Here is a 27,696-nt window from a genome sequence, read left to right on the forward strand (position 1 = left end):
CCTTGCTTTGCATCCTGAACGTGTGTTGGTGGCAACAGGTCAAGTTGGAAAAGAACCATACATCTGTGTGTGGGACTCATACACTGTGCAAACTGTATCTGTTCTGAAAGATGTTCACACACATGGTATAGCTTGCTTGGCTTTTGATTTAGATGGTCAGGTATGTAATTAATATTCTTTTTTCAAACACTTCATTGTTTATCTGTCAGAAATCTTGTTATGTAGCTTTTTCTTTTTTTAAGGAAGTGTATTATTTTATCTGCTTATTCTCAAGTTGAGAAAAAAAGTTGGCATTAGTAGTGACTGACAAATATTCACATTTGGCAAGAGAAGTGTAACTTCAAAAGAGTTTTGAATGAAGATGAGGTGATAAGGAGATTCTTGTGCTCTGTGGGCCACAGTTCAGGGTTACACCAAATGACTGGAGATGGTGGACCTTCACTGTGTAGGGGTGTGTCTTGTGCACCTCTTGTGATGACAGTCCTGTTGTGTTGCTCATCTTGGATTCCAAATGTCTTCAGGCAGTATCCCCTTTTTGCATGCATTGACGACTCTCCACATTTTGATTGGCTGTTCAGATTCATGTCTGGATCTACAGGAAAAGAAACAGGCTTTACTGGATTATGATTTTGTTACTTTAAAACTTTCTCTGAGTAGTAAATTGGTTCTCAGAGCTGCTAATTACAAGGGAGATAATTTTTGCCAGACACTTACTCCTGTGAGTAAAGAGGCTTTCTTGGTTGATGTATTAGAAATGGAAAATACACATTAGGTAGCCGCTGAAGAGATATTAGCCATGAAAACCCTTTCTGCAGTTATGCTCTCCTGGTCTTATGCAGCACTTCTTCCCCTCCCACTTGGCCTTGCAATGTGATATTCAGATTTAGCTATATTCTTAGTTCCTTTTGCTTGCTATAAAGGCCAATATCCTTACTTACTGCTTTCTTAAGTGAGGATGTATTGTAGACACCAGTTGCTGTCCTTATTAAGACAATGTCAAATGGAGCTCTATTGAACACAAATAGAGGAAAGCCTAGCTGTAACTTATTTCTGTTAAAATATGCTGTAATTGTTGTAGGGAGGTTTTGTGTTTGTTGGAATGATCTACAGGTTTTATCATTTAGATTTCATTTTGTTTAGGGAGTCAACTTCTAGAGTCAGCTTTTTTCTAGAACATCATTTCTACTTGACAATGATACCATTTCGCTATGTTGTTCTTGCCTGTGTAAACTCATGTCACTTCCTCACTTGAACAGCCTTAATAATTTAAGGTCGAAATGTATCTAATTAGGATTGAAGTCTCCTGTCTCTTTTGTAGAATGCAGTTAGGCATCCCTTGTATATATTGGAGAGATCTGAATGGAGATCTGTGATTTGTTCTAAAAGTACCCAGTACTGATTCTTATGTTTAAAGCCGTAAATGGTCAGAATTTAGGCTGTCTGCTTTTCTCAACATTTCTGTATGGTCATGTTTTTCATTGCATTTGTTAGAACTTTGTGGATACAGGTTTTTCAAGATTTCGTTTCCAGAATTGTCTCTGTATGGAAATACAGTAAAACACAAATCCAGTGCAGAAAGATCTGCAAAATATGTTTGTTTACATCTTGCCCATCCTTTTAAATCTGAATTTGTCAGAATCCCTGACCAGGTTCTTTAATATGGTTTAATATTTGGTATTTAGCATACTTATTTGATATATTTAGCATTATATGGGATTTTGGTTTAGTAGAGTGATACAACAATGTGCTGAAATCACAACATAAGCAATTACAATGTACAGATGAATCACAGGAAAAATGTGGTTCCTACTACTGGTGTCTGTATGATCACTGTCATGATGCTGGGCATCTCCAGTCACCAGGAAAGAATATATAGATTGAAGTGGATCTTGTTTTATTAGTTGTTCAGTTTTTATACTTCATGTTGGGCTGTGCCACATGTACACTCTCCTCCCCACCCACAACTAGTCTGACTAGCTCAGGAACACATTATTTTTTTTTTTATTATTATTATTCTTTGTTAATTGTGTTAGGGAATCTAATGATTCACTGGTGCAGCTGTGTTATCTAAAACCAAGGTTACCCTCTGGTCTCCCTGGTGTTGAGAGAAGTTCTCTTTGCTTTATGGTAAGTTATTCCTCGAGCTCGCTAGTTTTTTGCTTTTCTTTGAGTTCTGCTCCACTGTGGGGATCTGCTGGTTGGTAACAAGATTTTCTGGTTGTTAGGAGAACTGAGAACATAATTTAATCTCTCTTTTTGAGAAGTCAGTGTATCGGCTTATGTCTGGAAAGGCATCACCAAAATTTTTTGTGATGGGTATGCAGTAATTGTAAAACTAGTCTGCATTTATGCCTCTCATTCTACAGTAGGACTGGAGTTGAACTGCTTGGGAGTGTAGCTGGAATTGAAACTGATGTTCCATCTGAGAATGTTTTCAGAGATGGAATAGAAAGGTTGGACTTTGCAGTATCTGAAAAATTGAAGTTGGCATTAATAAATAGGGAGCATGGATAGCAATTGTATTTAGCTTGTTTTTTTTCTTCTTATAATCTTGGAGCTTTTCAGACAGTAAAGAAATGATGTTATTGGGAATAGGTTTCTATCTTTGCGAAAAAATGTAGTTAAGTTTGGGGTTTGCTTTTGCTTTTACAAACTCGCTTTGATAATCTACATAAAATTGAAACTAAATTTGTCTTTAATGCGTGTAGGTATTAACTGCTGAACAGTGAGAAAAACTTTGTCTTAAAGATTTGCAAAACTTTCATTTATCAAAATTAAGATGGCAAAATTCTTGCATAAACTGAACAAAAAGACTTAATTTTCTGTAAAACCAAAACTTAAAATCACTCATTTTCTTTTTATCCAATCTTTAATACTGTTTGTCTTTCTGTTGAGAATTTCTATAGGAAAAATAACAGTTTGACTGGCTAGCAGATACAGTAAAAGTAGACTGTTGGCTAATATGGTCAGTGATTTGTGTCAAGAAATCTGTGCAAAATATCTTCACAGTTGAAGACAAGGACAGACTGCAGAGCATAGGAAGATCTCAAACTTTATTTTTCTGTATTTTCTTGGAACAATCTTTTTATCCTTCTTGATTTTACAGTTTAACTGGCTTCAGACTCTTTGTGAAGATTAAAGACTTCATGAAGTTTGTACATTTGGGGTCTTGTTGGATTCCGGTTTGGAAAGGGTTCAGAAAGGAATAGTTACTCATGCATGTTTTGAAGAATCAAGCAAAAGACTCAAAACTTTTAACTGTTTTTAATCTTTTGTTTGTTTCCAGGAAGATTGAAGAAAATATTTTTTCTTTATAACTCCTGAACTTGTAGAATAAATACTTAAATTCTGCAAGTTATATGTAATTAAAAGTAAACACATGTATTTTCATTAACTTCAGTGAGATTATTCCTTTTTGCAAATGTCTCCTGGCTGCTGCTTGCCATATGTGCTATATATAATTATATATATTAAACATTATCAGTCAGAAAGATGTTGTTGTCTGTGAAGCTCTTACTTCTTTATGATCATGATATCATACCTGGAGATGCATCTATGGAAGCTTTGGCATAAGGTGTTGTATCTTTAGTTTTCTTCTGTATTGAAATTTAGCTATTACTTTTAACTCAGATATGTTATGAATTTGTTATCATTCAAAATGGTGACTCTAGCTTTCGTTAATATATTGAGTTATTTTTATTTATTTATTTAATTTGGACATTTTTAGCGTTTGGTATCAGTTGGTTTGGATTCGAAAAACACAGTTTGTGTATGGGACTGGAGAAAAGGAAAATTGTTATCAATGGCTCCTGGTCATACAGACAGAGTAAGTATAACTAAAGAATTTGAGTGTCAATGTAATTTTAGTTCATTAAACCATGTCTGTGTATACATACTAGAGCTCTGTCTGAACAAAAAACATTTTATAATTTAGAAATTGAATTTCCATAAAGCTTCGGTATGTATTAACATATGTGAAGATATTTAAGATATATACATTTATTTCTAAAGTAAAACATGTAACTCACCATTTATTTGTGTATGGTTTGTAGAGACTATAAGCATGTAGAGGAAGTGCAAAATTAATGTACTTCTTAGACCCTAATCCCCATATGGGAAATCAAAATGCAAATAAATGCTTAATTTTTTCCAGTCTGTAAATGAACCTTAATGTTGTTTTATAACGTGTTGTAATTACTCTAGGAAAAAAACTAAACAGAACTAATAAGAGCTATACATTGCAATTTCAATATTGAATGAGAGGATAAAAAAGTCATTCCAGTAGTTTCATTTAAAGCATTTCAGACTGTCCGTTGACTTGCTCCAAGTTTTTACTGTTTTAACTGTCCCATGCTAGAAAGGTCATCTCTGCTGACATCCTTGTTTTTTTTTTTTATGCAGATATTTGATATTTCTTGGGATTTGTACCAGCCAAACAAGCTCGTCAGCTGTGGCGTAAAACACATCAAGGTAATGAAATAAATATTAATTCATAGAATATTTAAGCTGCAGTAGTTTATACTCCATAAAATATAGACAAATAGAATCTAAAAGGAATAAGTAATTATAATATCAAAGGTCCTCTGTGAGAATAATACTACTTCTTAGGAACTGCAATCATGGATCACACTTGACTACAGCAGACATTTTACAAGATACATATATAGTGGAAAACAGACCATCTCTGCTCAAAAGAGTTCATACCCTGACAGAAGGAATGCAGAAGGAATGAAGCATCATTGTCAATGTCAGTAGCATCGTATGCGATGATCATAATGTAATTTAAAATTTAGGTTGTTTAAAGCATACTGTTTGAAATCCCAAGTAGCATAAGACAGGATGAACTCGTTTAAGGTCAGTCCAGGTACTTGAGTCTCTGATTCTTGAACAATTAATAATTGTTACACTGCAGAGATGAAATCAGTTGAAAACCCATTTCTTACAGTTTGAGAGAGTATGTGGATACAGTGGAAAGAGAAAGGAAAACACTTGATCTTTCTAATTCTTTTCTTTTCCCTGCTGTTATTCCTATGTCTGTCATTTTAAGCACTCTGTAGCTGTTACAGGATTCATAATTTGGACAATTCATGTCATTATATTTGATCCATGTACCAACTGCCGTGCAGAAACAGCTTCGTTTTCAGATTTAACTCTGTCAGCAGGATTATCAATGCTTGACTGCCATCAAATATGTTTTCTAAAGTCACTGCCTTGTTCCATGCACTGTGTTCTGTGTTACCACATAACAGCAGTAGATGGCAGCTTGAAAGTTCTGTATTGCTCTTATGTGTGGGTTCCTATGGTGGGAAAAACGTGTTGCTTTTTGTACAATGAACTTTTAGATTAATATGTATTAATGTTTTATTGGAAAAAGTGTTCAATGTGTGGGCTAGATTGCATATGTCTTTGATTTAGCACAGTGGTTAGCATGTCATTTACAGATTTCCATGAGCTGGAATAGTAATGATCTTAAGATTCAAGATCTAAAAGGACCATTACACCAATAGTAAACTAATATTTACCAACAGTGATTTAGTGTATTTAAGGTGGCTTTATGATGTCAAAACATACCTATTTAGATAAGCAAAAGTTTATTTGAGCAACTTTAAGGCTCTACAAAGCCTTTTAAAATAACAATAACATTTTAAAAATAATTAGTGTTTCCTTTGAGAAAACATTAACTAAAAATCTGAATCCTAAAGATTTATAGGCATTTGGATCAGCCAAGAGATTTTTGTTGATGTGTATTTTTCTTAAACCATCCCTGCTTCTTGTTCTTTCAGATATCACTAATTACTTTCATGTTTGCAATACTATAGTTTTTTTTCCTTACATGATATGTTATGCAAATTGTAATACTACTTAATCAAGTTACCTAGATAATTCCAAATGAACTGATGTTGAGGAATTACTTTTCTTAGATATGTTACCTACTTCCGTATTGTAGCTAGGTGTTTGATTTATGCAGTGATTGTGCAGTTAATTCTCAAGCAACAACATAAACTATGACCTGTGTACTTTGGTTAAAGAAATACTAGTTAAGATACAGGCATTTGTCTAATCAGTATACGGCTAATTCTTAATTACAGTATTGTTAGTGCAAAAATCTGTTCATTGTAACTGCTTACATTATCCTGTATTAATTGAAGTCTCTGCTCAAAATTTTGAATAGATTATTGGTAGCAGAGAACCTTGCTGTGAAATACAGTTTCATAAACATGTATACAGGGAACATGCTGAGACAATATAAGAGTAACCTGTCAGCAGTGATGAAATAAATGCTTTCAGATTTTGCACTGGATTACTCCAGCAATTTCTTGACTTTTGGTTGCACATTTACATGTTTGGACAGGAGAGTTTGAAGGGAATATGCAAGTGCTACTTGTCCAGAGATCTCAGAAATTAGAGCTTCGCTGGAGATTTGGTTGAGAAGTATTGTGCTCTGACAAGAGACTTTGCATGTCTTTAGGAGTCATTAGTACCTGTTGGATCACCTAGGAGGAAATTCACTTTCATGTGATTGCTGTAATCATATGCTAATGGTTTATTAGAAAGTTCTCAAAAATATCTGCCTTAGATGGTTGCTTTGCATGATCAGTGATTCTGATGAGAAGTGGTAAGTCTGTAATAAACCCAGCTGCTTTTAAACAGAGCAAATGGCAGCCCTATCAGAAATTGAAATGCTTAGATTGCATCTTTAAATGCCTAAAGTAACATAAAGTACAAATGCAGCATTTGCAAAGTGGAAGTCTTACGTCAAAGAAAGATCAGATGATTCTATCATAAAACGCTTTTCAAAAATGACTGAAAATATAACTGACTTTGAAATTCTTTCGAAGTATAATTTCTGTTTGATTTAATGCTGATACCCCGAAACTCCTTCCCAGCTAGTCTGCTGTGCTGATTTTATGGAAGGATAAAGTTGGTTAAAAACATGAAAAGTTGTTAACCAACTGGAGAACTAAAGCAAAGGAAAGGGTATGAATGATGATGTCTTTTGGAGGTAAGGTACTTCTCTTTCAGATGTACATATTAAATTATAGGATATTAGCGAACTATGCATCTTTCTAAATTACTTTGTTGCAGTTCTGGAGCTTGTGTGGCAATTCACTGACACCAAAACGTGGTGTTTTTGGCAAAACTGGTGATCTCCAAACTATATTGTGCCTAGCCTGTGCAAGGGATGAAGTGACGTATTCTGGTGCACTGAATGGAGATATATATGTATGGAAAGGAATCAACCTTGTACGGACAATACAGGGAGCACATGCTGTAAGTATATCTCTTTAAATTAATATAAAATGTTAAATAAATATCTGGAGAGCTGGAAAGGGCAGTGCAAGATCACCTGGTCTGTGTTTGTAATGATAGAGACTCAGGATGTCTAATTTGAATATATTTATTTTTCTCTCCTTTCTGTTGCTTAAGATTGCTGTTATGGTAGAAGGTGAAGGGTAGATTGAGAAGTACATTTAGGTGTATATTTATGTACTGTCTCCCATTATCATTGATGGGGGACTTCGTGAGTAATCAATAGAACCTGGAATACGTTTAAGTTTATGCTTAAGTGGAGAAGTATTAGTCTGTTCAGTTAGCCATGTGTGGGTGTATATCATGATATTTTATATACTGGAGTAGAGTATATAGCTGCCTCCCCCAAATAATACGGATCTGCTTTATCTGACTTTCTTTTGTGGATGTCTGATTAATCCAAAAACATCTCAGAAGGCCTGAACTCCTATATTTAGGCAATTGATGTTGAAACAAAGAAACAGGTCCCCAGACATTCTGTGGAGTCTCCATCCACATCTCTGTCCATTTGGAGATACTCACAACATGGCTGGACACAGGTCTGATCAATCTGCTGTTGTCTGACCCTGCCTTGAGCAGGGGTTTGGGCTAGGAGCTCTGCAGAGTTTTCCCCCATCAGCTATTCTCTCATTCCGTGAATTGAGTCCTGCTGACTGATTGTCTGATAGCTCTCTACAGTCCATTGATTCTTTGAACTGTAATGTAAGCCTGAACACCTAGCTTGTTGTAGACACATGTGTTTAGTCATTGGAGCTTGACTCAATCACTCTTCCTTGTCCTGTGTTGCTGCCTTTTGCTGTATTCATTCTGCTTTTTAGAACAGTTATACAGCTTTGAAAAGTGAAAATGTATCAGTGAAAGTTTAATAAAATTTTTCGAAGGCACTTGGTAAGATTTTCTTTCACTTTTAATTGAAACGTTTAATGCAGTTGTATAGTGATTATATTTTTACCACTTAAGTTTTCATTGTATTTTCTATGTTCTTTCAAAGCATATGATTTTGTGGTTAAAGTAGACAGCAAAAAAACACTTAATGGTTTGCAGTCTAATTTGTGCATGCCAAACTATGAGAGTCTTCATTTCTTCTCATGGTAGTAAGTCATATACGGTAATATAATGCAAGATTCAACTTCTAACTTGTCCAAGTATCACTTTTAAAACAAAGCCAATCAATTACTGCTTGTTTTAGGCTAAGAGGCATGAAACTGCTAAGGTAACTTTATGAAGCTGTATTATTTGCTGGTTGAAGATTGATTTTCATTTTGGAAAGCATTATACTTTCCAGATAATATTTGGAGTTCCCTTATTAACAATTTAAAATAGTGTGAAAAATCAAGCATATGAGTTCCTGTTTTGCAGCTTTGAAATTCTAGGTAAAAATCAATAACAGTTAATTATTCTTTCATATAAGAATGCATTTTTTTAACTGACAGTATTGGACCGGGTGGGATGATGTATGTAACTGAAGTATTAAAATCACTGTATATGATTTGATGAGGTAGAATGGAGGGGACAAGAAGTGATGAGTGATGTGTATGTGGGAGAGGTTGCAGTCAGGCTGTAGTAAGGAGCCTCTTGGTTTACCGATGATTTAGAAATGTACATTCAGGACAGTTGCAGCATGTTGAATTAACTAATTTAAAAGAGATTGAATTGCTTGTTCAGACAGCTGTATAATGACCATGTATCTGATTATGAACAAAAATAAAGTTATGGAGAACATAAGTATGGGAAACATATCCTAGACTATTTTTCATTTGAGGTTTCTTTATATACATATAAGTGTATGTATATTAAAAAATACGTATACACCAACATGCCTACCCTCCTGCATGCACCTATAGAAATATTAAATGTATTCAAGAAGGCCTAAATTATAAACCAAGAAGTATGAGAGGATATTTTAGCCTTCAAATATTCCTTGATTCTTACTTTATGCCTTCAGATCTGATTTTAGTGTTCATATTTAGTGTTCAGTAGTGTTTGTTTCTATTTTGTATTTTCCTGTGTTGACATGGACATTTACTTTTTAATGTTGAAGTTCGTGAAATAAAATTTTTAAAATGCTTATATTGCGTATGCAGACCTGGATTCCCAGAGGAAAGAATGCATGTTGTCTCCTATCCAAAAATGATCAGGAGAATACCCTCCCATCCTGTTCCGTGCTGTAGGAGACACCTGACCTGTATATTCACATATTTGTTACTTGGAGTATTTAGAATTGCAGCAGTTTACTTCTCAGAGTAATGCAGTGCTTTTCTGCTGTTTCACTGTGAAATGACCCAACTGATAAACATAGGATGATGAGAGCTTGCTGCTCCATTACCTTATGTGCTGTGTAGGTTCTTTGTTGACCACAAGATCAAATTGAAGTGTTCTGCTCCTTATCTTTAGTAGCGTCAGTGAATGGAGCTCAGGTGACCTTGAAGTAGGTCTCATCTGGCCTGCTATTTTTGGCTCTGTCCTTTAGGCTCAATGGAATTGTACTTTACAGTACTGAAAATTAAGTAGGGGCACTAGTCCATGGCTTTGGAATTTGTTTTCAGAAGAGATTAGAGTCACTACAAATCTCACCAATTTCAGGGGAAACAAACCCCAATAAAATCTCTTCTGGAAGCTTACTTTCCAACAAAATGAAACCTTGTTTTTCAATATAGTATTACCTTAAAGGATAATAATTTTAGGCTATTGTAAGCACAAAATACAGCAGCTTGGAATAAGAGTGCCTCTTCAGCCATACTAAACCATTACCATTGTATTTTACAGTTATTTTGTACTTAGTTTTACAAATCATGTCCTTCTTGTCCATTCTTTTAAAAGAAAATTTAAGTGTAAATGATAACATTTGTGATGTGCATATGATGTTAAAAGCACAGTGTGCGCATAGTAGAGAATTGATACAAATTTCTGTTCAATATGCTAGTGATGAAATTGTCATCCCAGCATACCTGTTTATCATCCTGCATCGTTACTCTGCAACAGGCTTTAATTAAACTGAAAATTTATTCAAGGAAAACATATGTCATTATTTGTATAAAGTACCATGTATTCCTTTCTTGCAGCATAAACAGTAGGTATCTGAGATGCAGGAAAACATTTTCTAAAGCACGTTAGTGATGTGGGGATATAGTCCATCCAGTTGACAGTGGTCTGCATTAATATAGAAAATGAGTTGTTTTCAAAGGTTGGCTACCTTTGTTAGAGTTACCCTAGCTGAAAAGATGTTTCTTATTTTAAGAGTAATTCAATGTGAAAAATAAACCATGCTGTCCCAGTATAAGCAAACAAGGAAACAGATAGCAACTTTAAAACTAGCAAGCAAAATAAGAATTCACAGCAAAGCCAGATTATCTGTCTTCTGTCACAGCAATAATAAGAACTGTAGACAGAGGAAAGAAGAGTTTCCAGCAGATTCCCATCTGAGTTTGAGTAGAAACAAAAGGTTGAAAGCAAATAGGTCAGGATGACTGGAGAATTATTTGGAAGAGGACTGAAGACTCCACTTAATGTAGAAGTAAAAATGAAAATTAGGAAAAGATGGAAACTAACAGGGGTTAAGAGTAAAAGCACAGAGTTCATGTGCAGGGTAAGCTGGATAGCAATGGGAAATTCGAATTCTAATTTTGCTGGTCTCCTTAATAATACTACTGATCATCAAAGTTTTAAAAGGGCTAAAGAAAACAGAGAAACATAAAAGCATACGTAAGTTCGTTGGCACTGGTAGTACTTCAGGTGGTCGTTTATAGACAGTGCATCCGATTCTGGAAAGTTAATACATATCTTGACTGAAAAAAAATAATCTTTTATTAGATATCTTATTTTTGTACCAGCGTAAAGAACAGACTATAGAGTCTTCTATTTATTTTATCAGTTTACATACTCTAAATTCAAGGTAGTCCATGACTATTAAGATATATATACAAGATGTTACTCAGGTGTTAAAACAAAGTAATATGCTTATTCAAAAACACTATGTTTTAAAAGATTCTTGTGTGCTATGCCTTTGCCTTGCATAGTAAATGTACATAAGATGCCTTCTCAGCAGCTGAATAATTTATTTTGAGATAGTCTTTCAGAGGTACACATTAAAGTTGTGTGGATTGATGTCAGAAACTGAGGTTAAATAACAGACTCGAGGTTAAATAACAGAAACTCTGTTAAAACTATTGCACTCCTATGTCAGTCGGCTGAATACTAATTAAATATAGATGGAAACAATATAATGAACTTAAATGAATGGTTTTAAACTGGTATCATGTGCCAACAGATTAAAGCATACAGTATTTTTCTCCTGTTGCCTAGACTAGTCATGGATTTGAAAGGTAATTGTCCACGTATTTCAGCCAATGAGAGGTATATAGGCAACTATTTTAGATTTTTGTAGTAATATGCCCATTTTTAAATTGTTTTATGGGTGATTTGTTGGATAGGGAGATTAAATTTCACAGTAGTAGCTTTCCACTGTAAACTTACTGACACAAACCTTAAATGTTTGCAATCCATTTCTGTGCTATGCAGTATATATGGGGAGAGACAATGTCTTAGAATAAGTGCCCAGCATATGTGTTGCTTTACGTATTAGCGTCTGAACTGTATCTAGGAGTAAAAAGGAGACACTGAAGTTCTCACTGAACTGGTATAGTATCTCTGTTCTCCATGCTGCTGAGTAGTAGTTGATTGCTTCTGAAGTTTCTATATGCTCTTTCAAGCTTGGTCCTAATTATAGCTAACTGCAGTCATGTGTTTTAGGAACTGCATAGTCAGAATTAGTGTGGTGGATTTTATATAAATGACTGCATATAGATAAATTAATGCTTGTTATTTTTGTCCATTGAAGGCAAGATAGGCCCAGCAGCAATAGAAAACCTGAGACTACCTCACTCTTGGAAGCTTCTTGGTTACAAGCAGTGGCAAAATATTCGTGCAGTAGAGAGCATCTTTGTCATGTTGTTCTTGTACTTCTCCAGCTTTCAACTATCATTTCTGTTATATCTGCACATTTATTTCTCCATTTGTTCTCATTCAACTCTTTTTTCAAATTTGAGGGAACGCAGATTTGATGGTTATATTGGAAAAATAGGGAATATTCTGCATTCTGAGGAAACTGCTGATGGATTTGAGATGTTGTTTCCTGAAGTTTCCCATTCATTAGGAAGTGTAATGAAAAATTTGTAACAGAAGAATGCAGTCCCTGTGTCAAACTTTGTAACTTTGTAACTTTGTAACTAAGATGGAAGACTTTTGATTTACACCTTTTATTTTGATTGAGGAGCACATTCAATCATTGTTGCTCACATTATTCAGTTGGATAAAAGTAAATGCAATTGTTTGCCTCTCATTACTGCTATGAAGGCTATTGACCGTCAAAAGTCAAATTCTGTTAATGACATTTTTAGGCTGAAGGATTAAGAGAAGCATAAAGACTCCAAGTTTTATTTGCATTAACAATCTTGACAGTTTCTAAAAGGAAGGATTTAGTGGAAGAATTATGACTGGCCAAGCTACCAGATTAAAGAATCTGTCTTTTCCCCATTTCATGTGAGCCTAACAATTAACTGAAGAGTAACTAAGCTCAGCTTCTTCTATTAGGTACTTTACAGCCCTCATTAATTAAGGGAACTTTCTTCTAGTTTTCATCTAATTCTTCTGCTCCAGTGGCACATAGACTGAAATGAGAATGTCCTACTGCATTTCAAGAGATTGAGCAAGCACAACATCTGCCAAATCTCCTTGACAACCAGTATGTCCTTTTCAAGATAAGGATATTCTGTGAAATGGAAAACAGATTAATCCTGGATCCACTTGATCTCATCTTCAGAACATTCAGCCAGCTTCCCACATCGCCAAATGTCTGATTCTTTTTTTAATACTGACTAATTAAATCATGGATTTCAGAACGAGTTAATTAGAGGAAAGACAATAATTCTATTATCAAGGTTGCATTCCAGAAAGAGCTGTAAAAGATGTAAATATGCCAGAACTTGGGCAGAATTCAGTATATGGTACAAAATGAGCCAAAATTCCTCTAGCCTTTTGTTTGCTCAGTGATGCTAAAAGGTTAATGCAGTAAAACAGACACACACACAGAGAAACAAATAGTTTGGATTTTGTTTTCAAAAATCTCTAGACCCCTGAAGAAACTGAAAGAGGATTTTCAGGAAGTTAGAGATCATGGGAGTTAACCTTCTAATCTGCTTATGACTTAAAAATTCCACTGCATTTCTGTTTAGGCACATGCTACTCCTGAAAATACAGCTTGTCTTAAAAGTCTGTATCCTGAGAATGGACATGACACATCAAAAAAATTGAGTTCTGTCACCCTAGTCTTTCACTTTTGATTGTCATTTGACATTCTAGTAATAATACGGGGTTTTTTTGCGAAAGCTGTGAGATTTCTTTTTTTCTCAACTTGAAAAATGATAGTCTTGTTACATGATGCTAGAGAAGCAAACACAGTCCATGTTTCATTATGATCAGTCCATTATGATATTTTCCTTAGTTTTACTATAAGAAGAAATAACAGCTTGGTAGGAGAGAGTAGTCATGAGTACCTGGGAATTCTCACGCGCCACAACACTGGATGCTAATTTGTTATGTAAGCGTACAGCTTTATTTTCCCCTAAAAGCCAATCTCTCCTTTGTAAATTGCTTTCACTTTTGAGGTTAATGTGCTTCATTACTGTAAAATCCAGACCCCCAACCAAAGAAACTATTGGAACTTTATATTTACTTCTTTACAAAACTGAGATTTCAGAATAATAATATAGAAGGTATATGTATGTTGTTGGCTGTTCTGCCTTCTTTTGGGCAGAAGTTACAGAGACAGATTTTCCCTTCCATATTTTTTTAATGCTTTCCTGTTTTCTTTTGTCATAGCTGAATATTAAGTATTTTCAATAAATATAGAACAGGTTTTTTTAACTTCTGATAGGCTTATTAGTGAAAGTTGGCCTTTCAGTATCTTTCCTTACTGAAATGCATGAGCCACTTCTGAAAATAAGACTACCAAGTTGTGTAGGTACTTTAAAAAAAAAGACTGTGTGTGCTATTTAGATAATGTATCATGTTTACATCGAATATAGTGGCTATGTGGATACAGTAGCTTTATTTTAATAATAGATATATTATGCTTGCCTCTTCATTATCCTGAAGAAAACATGTATCAAGTGAGTAAAAAAAAAAAAAAAAGTGTTAGATTTTGTTTCCTGATATCCACCTTTAAAATAAAAGCTTATATTATGTATTTTTAAACGATGTAAAATGATCACTGTTTTTCTTATATTTTGCTTCGAAACTTACTTTTTAAATCAATCTTCCTTGGCTTAAAATGTAAAAAAATCCAAATGTTTTTTGCTTGGTTGCATGGTTACTGAGTAATACCAACAAAGGCCCTAACCAAGCCTAATGAAGATCAGTGGAAATCTTCCTGATGACATTTTTGAGAGTTGGACCAGGCCCTAAGGCAAGAGGATATGAAACTAAACTCTTTCTAGGGTTAAGAAGCAGCACCACTACAATCATCATCATCAGGATGAAAGCAGTATTGCAACAATTCTCTTATCTTACTGTTTGTCACTGAATGCGAATTCTCTTCATTTTGAGTTTGTTTCAATTTCTGACTCTTTCATATTTAAAACTTGTGTTATTTGCATATGTTTATGCTATTTTCAGCAGCGTAACAGGCAGGAGGACAGGAAAACAATCGATACCATCGTGGACAAGAGTTGCAGTTTCCATATTGGTATCTCTAATCTCTGTATATTGTTAAAAATAACTTTCCTCTCTCTTTAGGCAGGAATTTTCAGCATGAATGCATGCGAAGAGGGATTTGCCACTGGTGGCAGGGATGGCTGTGTTCGCTTGTGGGACTTAAATTTTAAACCAATTACTGTGATTGATCTCAGGGAAACAGACCAGGGATATAAAGGTAAAAAGAAGTTTGTCACTTTTGATATACCAATAATGTAGGAAATTTACCAGTGTTTTGAACAAGAAAAGACTTTAAAAAGACCAAAGAGGTTGTTCCATGTATGTTACTGTGAACTATTTGCTAGAAAAGAAATTTTATTATGCCCACTAGTATGAAGGTCACATAGTCCTTCAAAGTTACTGTAAAACATGCTATGAAGTTGTAGACACAGAGGTTTAATTTTTTTTCTTTTAAACCAGTAAAATGCACATCTTTTCTATAGCACAGCAGTTTTTAACAAGGAACATTAATGCTTTAAAAGAACTTAGAAGAGACAGTGAGATTTATGATGTGAAACAGCAGGGTATAGAAATTGCATTTGCTAGTTATCCAGATTTTCATAAAAACTATTTGGAAGTTATCTACAGTTTCGTAGTATTTAAAGCGCTGCTTACATATACTTATGACTTCAATTACAGTTTATGTCATGCTAAAACTTTATACCTAGCAGTCTATAGCATGTTTTGTCAGTGTTCTAGGTATTGTTGCTGTAGTGGTTCAGGACAAGAATACTGAAGCAATAATGTCACTTACAGTATTGCTTTTGGTTTTCTTTGCCCCCAGTTACTTTGTTATTTTCTAATATCTTGCCAAGAATTTGACAATGTGGTAGAATGTGTGATGGCAATCAGATATTCAGGGTCAATCAATAACTGATTACAAGTTAAATCTTTGTATTCTGTAATTGTCTTGGCATTTGCACCAAGATTGTGAAGTATTGCAACAAGATGGAATACATTCCATTTTAAATGCGTATGGTACAGTTACTCTGTTTTAAATTTAAATTTACTCAGCTGCTGTTTCTCAGCTATGTTGCATGTAGTTGAAAGCTGTGTTTTGTTCCCTGTTTCATTCTTTCAACTTTGTTCTCCACTCCAGATTATCTCCTTTACTTTTGATAGAACAGACTCTTGCCATGAACTTTTTTGGTTCTTCTTGATCACTTGCATGAACTCCATTCTCATATTTTTTACTTGTCAAATGCCCATGACAGAGCTAGGAGCTTCTTAAAAATCCTGTCTTTAATGAGTTCAGTTTCCTGAATCTTTTCCCTTCAGTCTTTTGAGGATTGCCTTTATGACCTGTCCTTCTACTCATTTTCTTAATTGCATTTTCTGCTGCTCCTATGCCTCACCTCTTAGTAATTTTATCCGTGAACATGAACTCAAGTTCTGTATCACTGTGAATGGCTTGCAGAGCAATTAGTTGACTCTAGAGATAGCTCTAGGTAGTCAAATTGTTTTTCAAAATATCTCCCTCTACTGTAAGAAGTTCCAAATTATTAAAACAGATGTTTTGATCATCCTTCATCAAAGATTCCGGTTGTTTCTTTCTTTGTTTTGTGATCACTGTAGACAATATAGCCATGTAATGCCTAGATGATAGGGCTGAATGGTAAGGTAGTTATATTCACTAGTGCAGCAAAATACAAGTGAATCTGTTGGTATGTGGAGCTTTAGAGTAGCACAGTATGTGTGCATTTTGAGGAGTGTTTGAGGGGCGTTAACTCTAGTCTGGTTCAGTGAACTGAACATTATATTGCAGTTGGAGTGCGCTCCTGGAGCACATCTTTCAGTTCTGTTTCATATGGAGGGAGTCTTATTTGTGCATTTGAAGGCTATCTTGTAATGCAAAGCATGGTAAGCAGACACGATCAGGAGCTTTGCTTTGAAAGCTGTCTTTGTCAGAATTAAAACATCAGTCCAGATGCACCAGACTGGCCTGCTAACTCACCCATTCACTGTTTCCAAGTCTTGCAGTTTTTTTCCGCCTGCGCTGTAAGCCTGGAAACTAATTCACTTGTTAGAAATATGTGTTGAATTCCATCATAAACCCTTTTCATCTCTCTATATATTGTTTCAGTTTGATTTATTTTTATTTTCTATTTAGTGGGAAAAATAATTCCAGATACTATTAAGATGTAATAAAGAATCTCAGAAACAAGCTGGGGAGAATTGGGCTCTTTGATTATATTACATATAATGCATGTTCCACTGATGCTTCTGTCACTTCTATAATTTAGGTTCATCTAGCTAGTACTAAGGTCAGCGGTTTGATCAGGAATTGTAATTTATGGTGTCTGCTACCTTTCTTGAAATTTAAAGACGTTAAATGCATAATTTCAGATGCAAATGTCAATATTATCTTTCTCTGTCAGAAATCTTGTAATACAAGAATTGGCTACAAGTCCTTTATTAAAATAAGGTTCACATTTTATTTTAGAATTTTTGTAACACTGAGTTTGAAAAATTAACATTCCAAGGGCAGTATGTGTTATATGGAATGGATAAAAGGAGTAAAGGGAGGAATAAGAGAAGGTATATGGATACTTCTTACTTTTATGTTTTGCCATGTGCTATGTTACCTTTGTTTCACAAATTCTCAGGATGAATCTCTCAGTAACAATCTCTTCTACAGGTCTGTCTGTAAGAAGTGTTTGCTGGAGAGGAGACCATATACTCGTTGGGACACAAGACAGTGAAATTTTTGAAATTGTGGTGCATGAGCGTAATAAGCCTTTCCTGATAATGCAGGGGCACTGTGAAGGAGAGTTGTGGGCTTTGGCTGTCCATCCTACAAAACCACTAGCAATGACTGGAAGTGATGATCGATCAGTCAGGTTAAATTGTGTTTGTTTGTTACTTCACTGCATGTAGTTTTATACAAATAGCTCATTTTGTACATAACCTAATAGAAATGTATACATTTTAAAGGTATTAAAATGTGACATTGAAGTGCTTCTGAACCAGCTAAGTTATGCATGAAATTAGTGCTCTCCAGTAATAAAATACAGTGGAAATGTGTATTTCACAAAAATGAAATGTACAAAATTTGAACAAATTTCATTTAACCTAACATTAAGCACTCATACACAAGTATCCTGTGTTTCCTTTTCAAGAGTTACTTTAGACATTCACAAAATGAATGAAAATTTTTTCAAATTTCACAATGAAAAAAATTGTAATAAAAACTTACAGTTTTTACTCTTACCATCTTCATTTTCTTACATGCTGCGAATTAACTTTTAGCTTGGGAGTTTCATCAAACTTAATGCATTCATAGTAAATAAAACCTATATTCTGAGAAAATCCAGTAAATTACTCTTTTACAAGTTCATCTTTTTTTGGCAGAAACACCTTTTCTTTTATGTCTTAGAAATTAAATGTGTTGGCATTTTTATTAAATATCTTAAGTGTAATGTGGTTAAGCAAAACGGTAGTTGAGTTATGAATACTGAAATAATGCTCTAGATTTCCAGGTATATCTTGTAAATGATAGCTGTTGTAAGGTATCTCTAAGTAAAAACTTACATGTTATAATGTTTTCTAGTTGTATGTAAGGAGTCACTAATAATGGCTTGTTAATAGGAGAGGATATGTTTAATGAACAAAGTCTTTAATTGTTCTTTAATGTTCTTCTTGGCTAAAATGATTAGCAACATAGTGGAATTTTCACAGAGTGGTCTAAAAGTTTATGTTGTCATTCTTTTTGTATTCAGAAAGTCAAAGAAAATTAATCTGCCCCTGCATTTTCTCATTAGATATTTTTTGCTATTTTAAATATAAGAATATTCTTTGGTGTATGAAAAAGTCACACCTTTGTCTTAGATTTTCCTTGTGGAAAATTATTTTAAAAAGGAATGCTACCATATCTGGCATTCTGCAGAAATTGCAGGCTTCATGCTATCTGTGACACAGCTACAAACCACTCCTTACATTTATAATTCTTACTTTATTTTAGAATTTGGAGTTTAATAGACCATGCTCTGATTGCGCGGTGCAATATGGAGGAACCCATTCGCTGTGCCGCAGTTAGTACTGATGGAATCCATCTCGCTCTTGGAATGAAGGATGGCTCTTTCACTGTGCTTCGAGTCAGGTATGTTGCAAAAATTAAAAATAGATACGTTATTAGCTCTTTCAAGCATGTTACCTAATTACTTTTGTAAATTGTATGTATATTGACGTGTGTTGTAGTGACCATACATGAGGAGATGAGTTGCATTTCTGTTTTAAATTACTGATCTTGAGGGTGCTCAGATTTTTTAAGTTGTGTGTGCTACATGTGTTCATGTTGTTCCATAACAACACATTTGAAAAAGTATATTGGTCTATTTGCAAAGGATGGCAATGTTCTAGGAAGTGTTTTACTTCAAGTTTTAGCTTTATTAATTATTATTGAATTATTAAGAAGTAAATTTTGATTACTTCCTAAATTGTTTCCATGTATTGGAATGCTGCTGTCAGCGCATCATGCGTACAAAAACAGTGCTGCCTTGTTGCTGTGATCCCACAGCTTTAAAGGGAAGATGAGATCTGTGTCTTATGTCAGTGAAGTTTTCTTCCCTGAGTGAACAAGTAACTGGTAATACACCTGATTAATTTTTTTTGTGGACCCAGCTTGAACAGTTCCTTTTGTTTGCTCTCTCTCAGCTCGGTGCAGCACCTTTTTGTGTCACTGTTACCTTCTCTTTTTTGGGCCATGAAGCCCTACCCAACTCTAAAAATAGCAGCATTGTGTTTGCACATATGATAGTAAAGTTCACTTCATCATTTCACAATTTTGTCCATTTTTTAAAACTGGGAATTGACAGTATAAGGCTGCTCTATACTTATGACATGCTTTCTTTCATACTACAGAGATATGACTGAGGTTGTTCATATCAAAGACAGGAAAGAAGCTATTCATGAACTGAAATATTCACCAGATGGAAATTTCCTGGCTGTTGGTTCCAATGACAGCTCTGTGGATATATATGGTGTTGTTCAACGATATAAGAAAGTTGGGGAATGTATTGGATCTTTAAGTTTCATCACCCATATGGATTGGTCTTCGGACAGTAAATACTTGCAGACCAATGATGGCAATGGGAAGAGACTTTTTTACAGAATGCCAGGTAAGATTCTGAGTTGCCTTTATGATAATTGTTACTTATTACAGAAAGAATGTATAGTAGTTTTCAGCCAAGTATAGATCCTGGTTCAAAGCATGGGATTATAGGGAAATTTTTTCCTTAGTTTGTATAAATATTTGCTGTATTTGGCTAAGTACAGTGTTTTCTGGCAAAGTTAGTTAAATATTTTTATCCTTATATGTTTACTCTTTATAATGCATCTTTTCATGGTAGAGATACTGGCTTATAATTTATTTTATTTCTCAAAACTAAATCTTTGCTCCCACTTTTTCAGAAAAAGAAAAATATTGCATTAAAATTCAATTTTGCAGTGGCTTAATAGCTTTGTGCTTATTGAGCTTGGATATTAAATGGATTACCATTTGCTTGTGCTGTAAAAATCAATAGGTTGCATCTCAGAGGAGTCATCTGGTTTTCTAGAACTATGTTTGCAGTGGAACTGAGGAATTTAAAGAGTTATTACAGTAAGAAATTTGTAATAGATAGAAACAATCAGAATGCAGATTAATTTGGAAGTGTAATGAAATTGGGTCACTGTAGAGAAAATAAGAGTACCTGATACAAGGATGTCACAATGTTAGGAATTACTCACTGGAAACAAAAGAAGTATTGAAGCTGTGATGCATACATGACTCAATCACGCAATCTTCAAAATGAGTAAAAGTATCAAAATGGAATTTAACTGAGCAGTCTATTGAAAACGCAAGTTCAAATATGTCTTCTCTCTTTTATAGCAGGGGACTATTAAAGAAAATTAGTATATTACATAATATTAAAATGTAGTTTTCAGAATCAAAGTTTGGGACAACCCCATTATTGTAAATATTTTCAAGGCGACGCCGTCTTGAAAACTTAACTGAACTGTCCCATAGTTTTGAAACAGTTTTTATCAAGACAATTCCCTCTGCAGAGGACGTAGTCACATAGTACGTATATTTTAAAACTTCAAATTTAAGTAGTCCTAATTACAATATGTCAAGGGCAGTGTTTGTCACAAGGTTTGACTTGTTTCTTCTGTGTATATACACTGTTTACATAATACCACTATATTTTTCCCACTCAGCGTATTTGTGGCAAGTATTTATTATCATCACCGCTTACTATATTGTCCCTTCATTTGTTATACAATACTTAGGCTTTGCACTGTACATTATTCATAGTTCTATGGAGCTTTTTATGACTCTGTTTGCTGAAGCGTCTGATTCATTCTATGCACAAGCTTGATTTTGTGCACTGTATGAGATACAAGAAATGTAAGAAAAGATAGTAAGTGAGAATTTAATTAGACTGTAACAAATATGTACACACAGGAGGAACAATTTGAAGTTGTATAGCCAGCTTTCAGCCTGGAGTTTCTTGATATATTAGAATGTGGGATTGTGAAAGCTCATTTATGAAAAAAGTTTAACAAAGTCAGTGAAGTTAGAGAAATCTCCTGAATATTTCAAAACAATGATCGGAATCATATAACACTTGAAATTCCACTATAAATGGAACTTACAGTTGCCTAATACAAGATCTGTAGGACTTAGTCAAGGATATAACCAGTATTAGTAGTCATTGTTTACATGGATTAGTGATTGAAAGAGATTACAAGGTAAACCTTGTCAAAGGGTGCAGTTAATTCATCAGAGCTGAAGTATCTTCAAACAGGGCACTTGAATTCCTTTCTAGTTTTTGGAGCAGTATGTAGTAGTTAAACTTTTCCTCGAGTGTGATTTGTGGTTTGTTTTTTTTTTCTTCCTCTTTGATTTGTTTGCCATTTTGCTTTATCTCTTCTCTATTGCTCTTCTTTACTCTGTTTAGTCCAGTCCACTTGAGTTCTCCCTTGCCCTATCTCTGTATAGAAAACTTACCTCCTTACAGTACCTGAAGCTGCTCCCCCTTACATCCCATACCCTCACCTCCCACTGGTCAGAATCCTATTAACAGTGAGAAAACAGGAAGATACCCAGCCTGGTTGCCTTCAATTTTGTTTACCACTGAAGACTGAGAGGTGAATTGTTGGCAGTGTCCTGCTCAGGTTCTGCAGTTGCGCACACTCAGTCTGACTCACAACTTTTACATTTGCTTGCATTGTTCTTGTGCGTTGCTCCTGCACTCTGCTTCTGGTCGTTCCTGAGGATACAGTATCTATTAAATGGGCCTTTGGTCTGACTCAGTACTTAAGCTCTTACATGAAACTTTGTGGGATTGGAACAATCTTATTACAGATAGAGTTGATGTGAAATAATGTAATAAGGATCTAAGCATAAAATTGGTATTCTCAGTAAATTACAGTGACCAGATCTAAATGAGTTCTTCAGGTTTTGCTCTAAATAATCCAGGATTCTAGAATAGTCCAATAACAGAATTATTCCAAACTTTATCTTAGAATGGCTACATGTTTTTTTGATAAACATTAAAAAATATAGGCATTGGAATGGGCTGCCCAGGGAGGTGGTGGAGTCACCATCTCTAGAGGTGTTTAAGAAAAGACTGGATGTGGCACTTAGTGCCATGGTCTAGTTGACATGGCGGTGTTAGGGCTAAGGTTGGACTTGATGATCCCAGAGGTCTCTTCCAACCAAACCAATTCTGTGATTCTGTGAAAATAACACAGCCTCAAGCAGATATCATGAAATAATAAAAACTGTGAAGTACCAAACCCATGATCTTCTGTTAAATAGTCTTGAGAAACCTTACTGCTGATACTGCTAGTCATAGTAGAGAATATTAGATTGGGATAGTTTTAGAAGTAATTTTTAAATTCTGTCTCACTTGGATTTGAATATTTAAAAATAGCTCTTTATTTTTGTTCTTAGGTGGAAAAGAAGTAACAAACAAGGAGGAATTAAAAGGCATTCAGTGGGCATCATGGACCTGTGTTTCTGGCCTTGAAGTTAATGGAATCTGGCCCAAATATTCAGATGTAAATGATATAAATTCTGTGGATGCAAATTTTATTGGGCAAGTTATGGTTACAGCTGATGATTATGGAATAGTAAAGCTCTTTCGATACCCATGTCTAAGAAGAGGTAGTACCTTTAAGTTCAGTTATAAACCTATATTTTTGAATTTTGGTTATTCAGGAAAAAGGTTTTAGAAAATGACATTTTTGAAAATTACATAAATGGCCAATATTTATTCTTAGAAGTTTAGTTTGACCTTAAAGGTGGAAAACAGTAATAGGCTGGTGTGTTAGGAACTCTTAATAGTAACATTATTTTATTTGCATTTTGAATAGGATAGCCAAAAGTTTTACATATATTTTGTTTTGTAAAATAGTTCTTTTTTATTATTATTGTTATAGAATTTCATGAGGTGATGCAATATCTACCCTTTTATGAGATACATATCTTTATGTATTTTTACCTTGGTCCTCAAGTAGTTTTCTTCCTTCCTCTGGATCTGTGATGGAGATTTGGGCTAGGAACTAGAAAAAATAACTTTACTAAATGTTTAGAGGCAAAAAAAAGTGAACAGCAAATTGGTCCTGTAATCAGAGCACGCCACTGTATGTTGTTTGAAGTTTAAAAACTTTTCCAACATATTTTTCCTCAAAACTTCACTAGCAATAAAGTCAAATCTCATTAATTTTTTAAACCTGAAGCCTAAAGCTAGGTGTATAATTTTCGCGTTTACTGTTCAGGACTGAGTGAACAGGGGAGAGATGTGTATCTTTTTAGATGAGAAAAGCTTCATTTTTTCAGAGCTGTTTGCAGAACTCCATTCTAGATGCCATTCAGGTTGAACTGTAACAAATTATCAATAGCAGAGAGCTCTGTCTTCAAGCTGGTAACATAATGATGATCAGGGAAAGCCTGTGAAATGTTCCCTAGCTTTTAAGAAGAGTCCTCTTAGCATAAAAAGTTTGCCTGGGGACTAGATCAAATCTCTTAAGTTTTTAAAGGGGAAACAAAAAGTTGCACTGTTGCATCATTGCAATTTGCAGCATTGCATATTTAATGCTAGCTACATCTGCATGATATTTGTGACGGATCTTCGGATATGTCTTCCAATAAGTGCTTAAAGAAATGATTTTTTGTTTTTATTTTTTTAAAAAGACTGATATTCCCCCATAGTTTTTTCAACTCTTTATGTAACAGGTGATATTAAAAAACACTTTATTTCAATCTTTCCGGTTTTATTTTTAAAGTGATAAGGCTTTATTGGTACCTGAGGTAATCCAAAAATACATTCTTGAAGGCAGTCTTCTGTCCGTTTGAAGGAGACTGAATTTATTCCCTTTTTATCCCGTTTTGCACTAGAATTACAAAACTAAAGAAAAGGCACAAGAAACTGTATAATGGAGTGCTGTAACTGATCCAGTGATTGTGTTGTAATTATGTAGTAGTCAGTGAAAACATTAATTGATGTAGTTATACTACTGCTAAAGGTGTTGGGATATGAATTGCTAGAAGTGCTTAGCGCTCAAATTGCACAAACAGTGGGAACCAGTGCTACGAGCGCACATATGGAGGTGCTTTCACAGAGCTAAATATACACGTCATTTAACATTTACATCACTGCATCTTTTCAGTGTAGAAATAATAATTGGCAAAATCTTGATTTGTAAAAAATAAAATAAATACAATAAAATTTTAAAAAATCTTCTGTTAGTACACCTCATACAGCACTATCATATTTCTTCTCTCTTTGTGTTTGACTTGTTAAAGATATTATATCCTGGAATCCAGATTAAAAAATTTATCTTAAAAACAGATTAGAATTTGGGAATACTGCAAAAAGTTGCTGCTGTTAATTAAAATATCACTAGTAATTAAAATATCACTAGTAATTAGAAGATTTTAAATAAATTGTATTACTGTTTATAAAGGTTCCTTGATGTGTTTTCCTAAGGTGCTTCTGAAACATTTATTCCACATATATTGAAAGAGATTTTTATTACTGTCCTAGGAGCAAAGTTTAAAAAATATCTTGGTCATTCTGCTCACGTGACAAATGTCAGATGGTCACATGATCACCAGTGGGTTGTTTCCATTGGGGGAGCTGATCATTCTGTCTTTCAGTGGAAATTTGTCCCTGACCGGAAGTTGAAGGATTCTCTTCATATAGCACCCCAAGGTAAGTAACTTATTAAAAAAAATAAGGGTGGGAGGAGGATAGGCTAAAGGAGAAGTAAAATTATTTGGTGCAAGTGAAAATAAATACTCAGAGTTGTCACTCCGCATAAAATTCTTGTTCTTTAAACTTTGCAGCTGCCTGAAGTACCTGATCGCATTGCCTAATACTTGCCTGTACCCTGCATGCTCAGTCTAGCAAGATTGTGAAAAAATCCACCGCTGTGTTCCCTGTGCAAAGGGAAAATTTAAAAGTTCGGATCCTAGATACGAATTTATGAATTCTATACATATCATCCTTTACTACATTGACAACAACTGGATGCCCAGATGTCACTGGAAATAAAAAGATGTATATACTCATTAAATTAAAATTTTGAAGTATTTAGATGCTAATTTAAGCATTGTAATGCTTTTGTTTGTTTTAAAGCAGACTGTAGGTGTTTAATGCTTGGGAAAAAATGTAGATCATGTTTCCAACGGTGACTAATACAGCAATTATTCTCATGACTGAGTTTCCCAAAAGCAAACAATTAACTGAGTGCTTCACTTGGAAATTCCTAAAGGAATTTAAAGAGTCCTTTGGGGAAATAAGTATATAGAATTACAATGAAATAGGCTGTTTCACCCTTTAATTGCTAAGATCAGATGAATATGTATCAGTGTGGACCCAGCTAATAGGTAGATGAATGCTGATTTGGTGCTAGCCTTGTCAATGCCAAATGTAGAAAGAAGCAATAGTTCTCTTTATCTCCTTGATGAAGCCTCCAAAAAGCCTTTATCTGGTTTGATCCTTCATGATATGGATTAGTTTTCAAGTAATTATGTTCCATGACCCAAATTTATCATTAGCTACTGCTTCCCAAGATAAAATTTCAATATAGTAAATATTGTTTAGATTCCTTGTTCATGGATATATAACCTGTCTGACAGTATGTGCAACATAGATCTGTTTTGTCACACTTGATAATTGTCCTGTTAATGGCTTTTCTAACTCTCTAATCTGCTACCTTTGTTGGTACAATATTGTTTTTCTCCAGATCACTGATAAAAATGTGAAGTAGTATAGTTCCAAAGATTGCTCTTTATTGCATATTTCTAGAAACATTTCTTACTAACTGGCGATTCTCTCTTTGCAATTACATTTTGAGATCTTTTAAAATCCATTTGTGTTCTAGACTAATTTTGTGTCTGGTTTCTTGATAAAAAAATTTGTAACATTAAATCAAAGGTTGCAGAAAGATCTAAATATATTATCATTTATCAACCAGGAAATTCTTTTCAGTTTCTGTTGGAATGAAGCTCTGTGCGACAACGTTATCTGACTTTCCCCAGCTGTAAAACCGAAACATTAAATGACTACTCTTTTTCTTCACAGTCATCAAAAATGTTACCACTTTCTTCCTGTACATGTTTTGAGTTTTTTTCCTAATCTGCCTGAAAAATTGCTGCTCACCTAACCACAAGTTTCTCTTTGGAGCTCTTTACTTCTCTTGTTAGTTTTCTGCAAATCTTAGTTTCTGCTTTATACTCATTACTTCGTTCTCTTCTTTATTCCTTTCCTCCTAACATGATTATGATGAAGTAATTTTAATGAGTGACAGTTAACTCACTCCCAAAAACAAAACAAAAAGAATTACCATACTTATAAATTGACTTATATCTACTGTATTAGCAGAATTGATCCTGTCAGCCTGTCATTTATTAGCAGTTTATGTTGTAGTTAATATGAGCATTGATTACCAAATAAGAAACATTAAGTAGTTAGTTTAAACACTTTCTGGCTTGTACTTTAGGTTGCTTCATTTTCTGTTTCTGTTTTCTTGGTGGCAGAGAGTCTGGTTGATTCTAATAGTGATGAATCAGATTCGGATCAGTCTGATGTTCCAGAGCTGGACTCTGAAATTGAACAAGAGACACAGATCACCTATCGTCGACAGGTAAAGATTTTAGTTTTAATGGCATTTGGAATGCTTCACAGGGTTTATGTTGGTCTTTTATGGAGACCTGTTGAAATCTGAAAACTGAGGAGACTGAGAGCTGAGCAGGACCAAAACCTTTAGAATTCTAATTATTTGATGCATTCAAAATATTAAGATACAATGGAGAAAAAAAAAGCGATTACATGTATTCCTAGCATGTTCCATTAGAGTTTTGGTTGTAATTTAAAAGCAAGTTACATTATACAATAACCGGCTACAGTTATCGGAGATTTTTTTCAGTGATGTCAGAATAACATTTTTGTGGGTGATGTCTGAATTCTCAGAAACATGCTTCTCTTGTGAATCTCTGAATTTATAAGTGTGCTCTTTCTTAAAGGTTTACAAAGAAGATCTACCTCAACTTAAAGAGCAATGCAAAGAAAAAAGAAAAAGTGCAGCTTCTAAGAGACGAGAGCGTGCTCCAGGGAACAGTATAAGATTACATTTTGTTCATGG

At 34.4% G+C, this 27,696-nt stretch overlaps 1 protein-coding gene across 1 annotated transcript; it reads left to right on the forward strand.

The window, feature by feature from the left end:
* LOC104166550 (echinoderm microtubule-associated protein-like 5) lies at nt 1-27,696 on the forward strand (the record flags this gene model as incomplete). Its single annotated transcript, XM_009706515.1, has 12 exons — nt 1-160; nt 3,728-3,826; nt 4,402-4,470; nt 7,087-7,272; nt 15,103-15,238; nt 17,699-17,900; nt 19,022-19,159; nt 19,921-20,177; nt 23,000-23,212; nt 25,095-25,262; nt 27,092-27,198; nt 27,578-27,696. Coding segments are annotated over 12 exons (1,854 nt in total), but the record flags the coding sequence as incomplete, so codon positions are not given.

The sequence above is a fragment of the Cariama cristata genome, unplaced genomic scaffold (assembly GCF_000690535.1).
Source record: "Cariama cristata isolate BGI_N322 unplaced genomic scaffold, ASM69053v1 scaffold10158, whole genome shotgun sequence".
Lineage (NCBI taxonomy): Eukaryota > Metazoa > Chordata > Aves > Cariamiformes > Cariamidae > Cariama > Cariama cristata.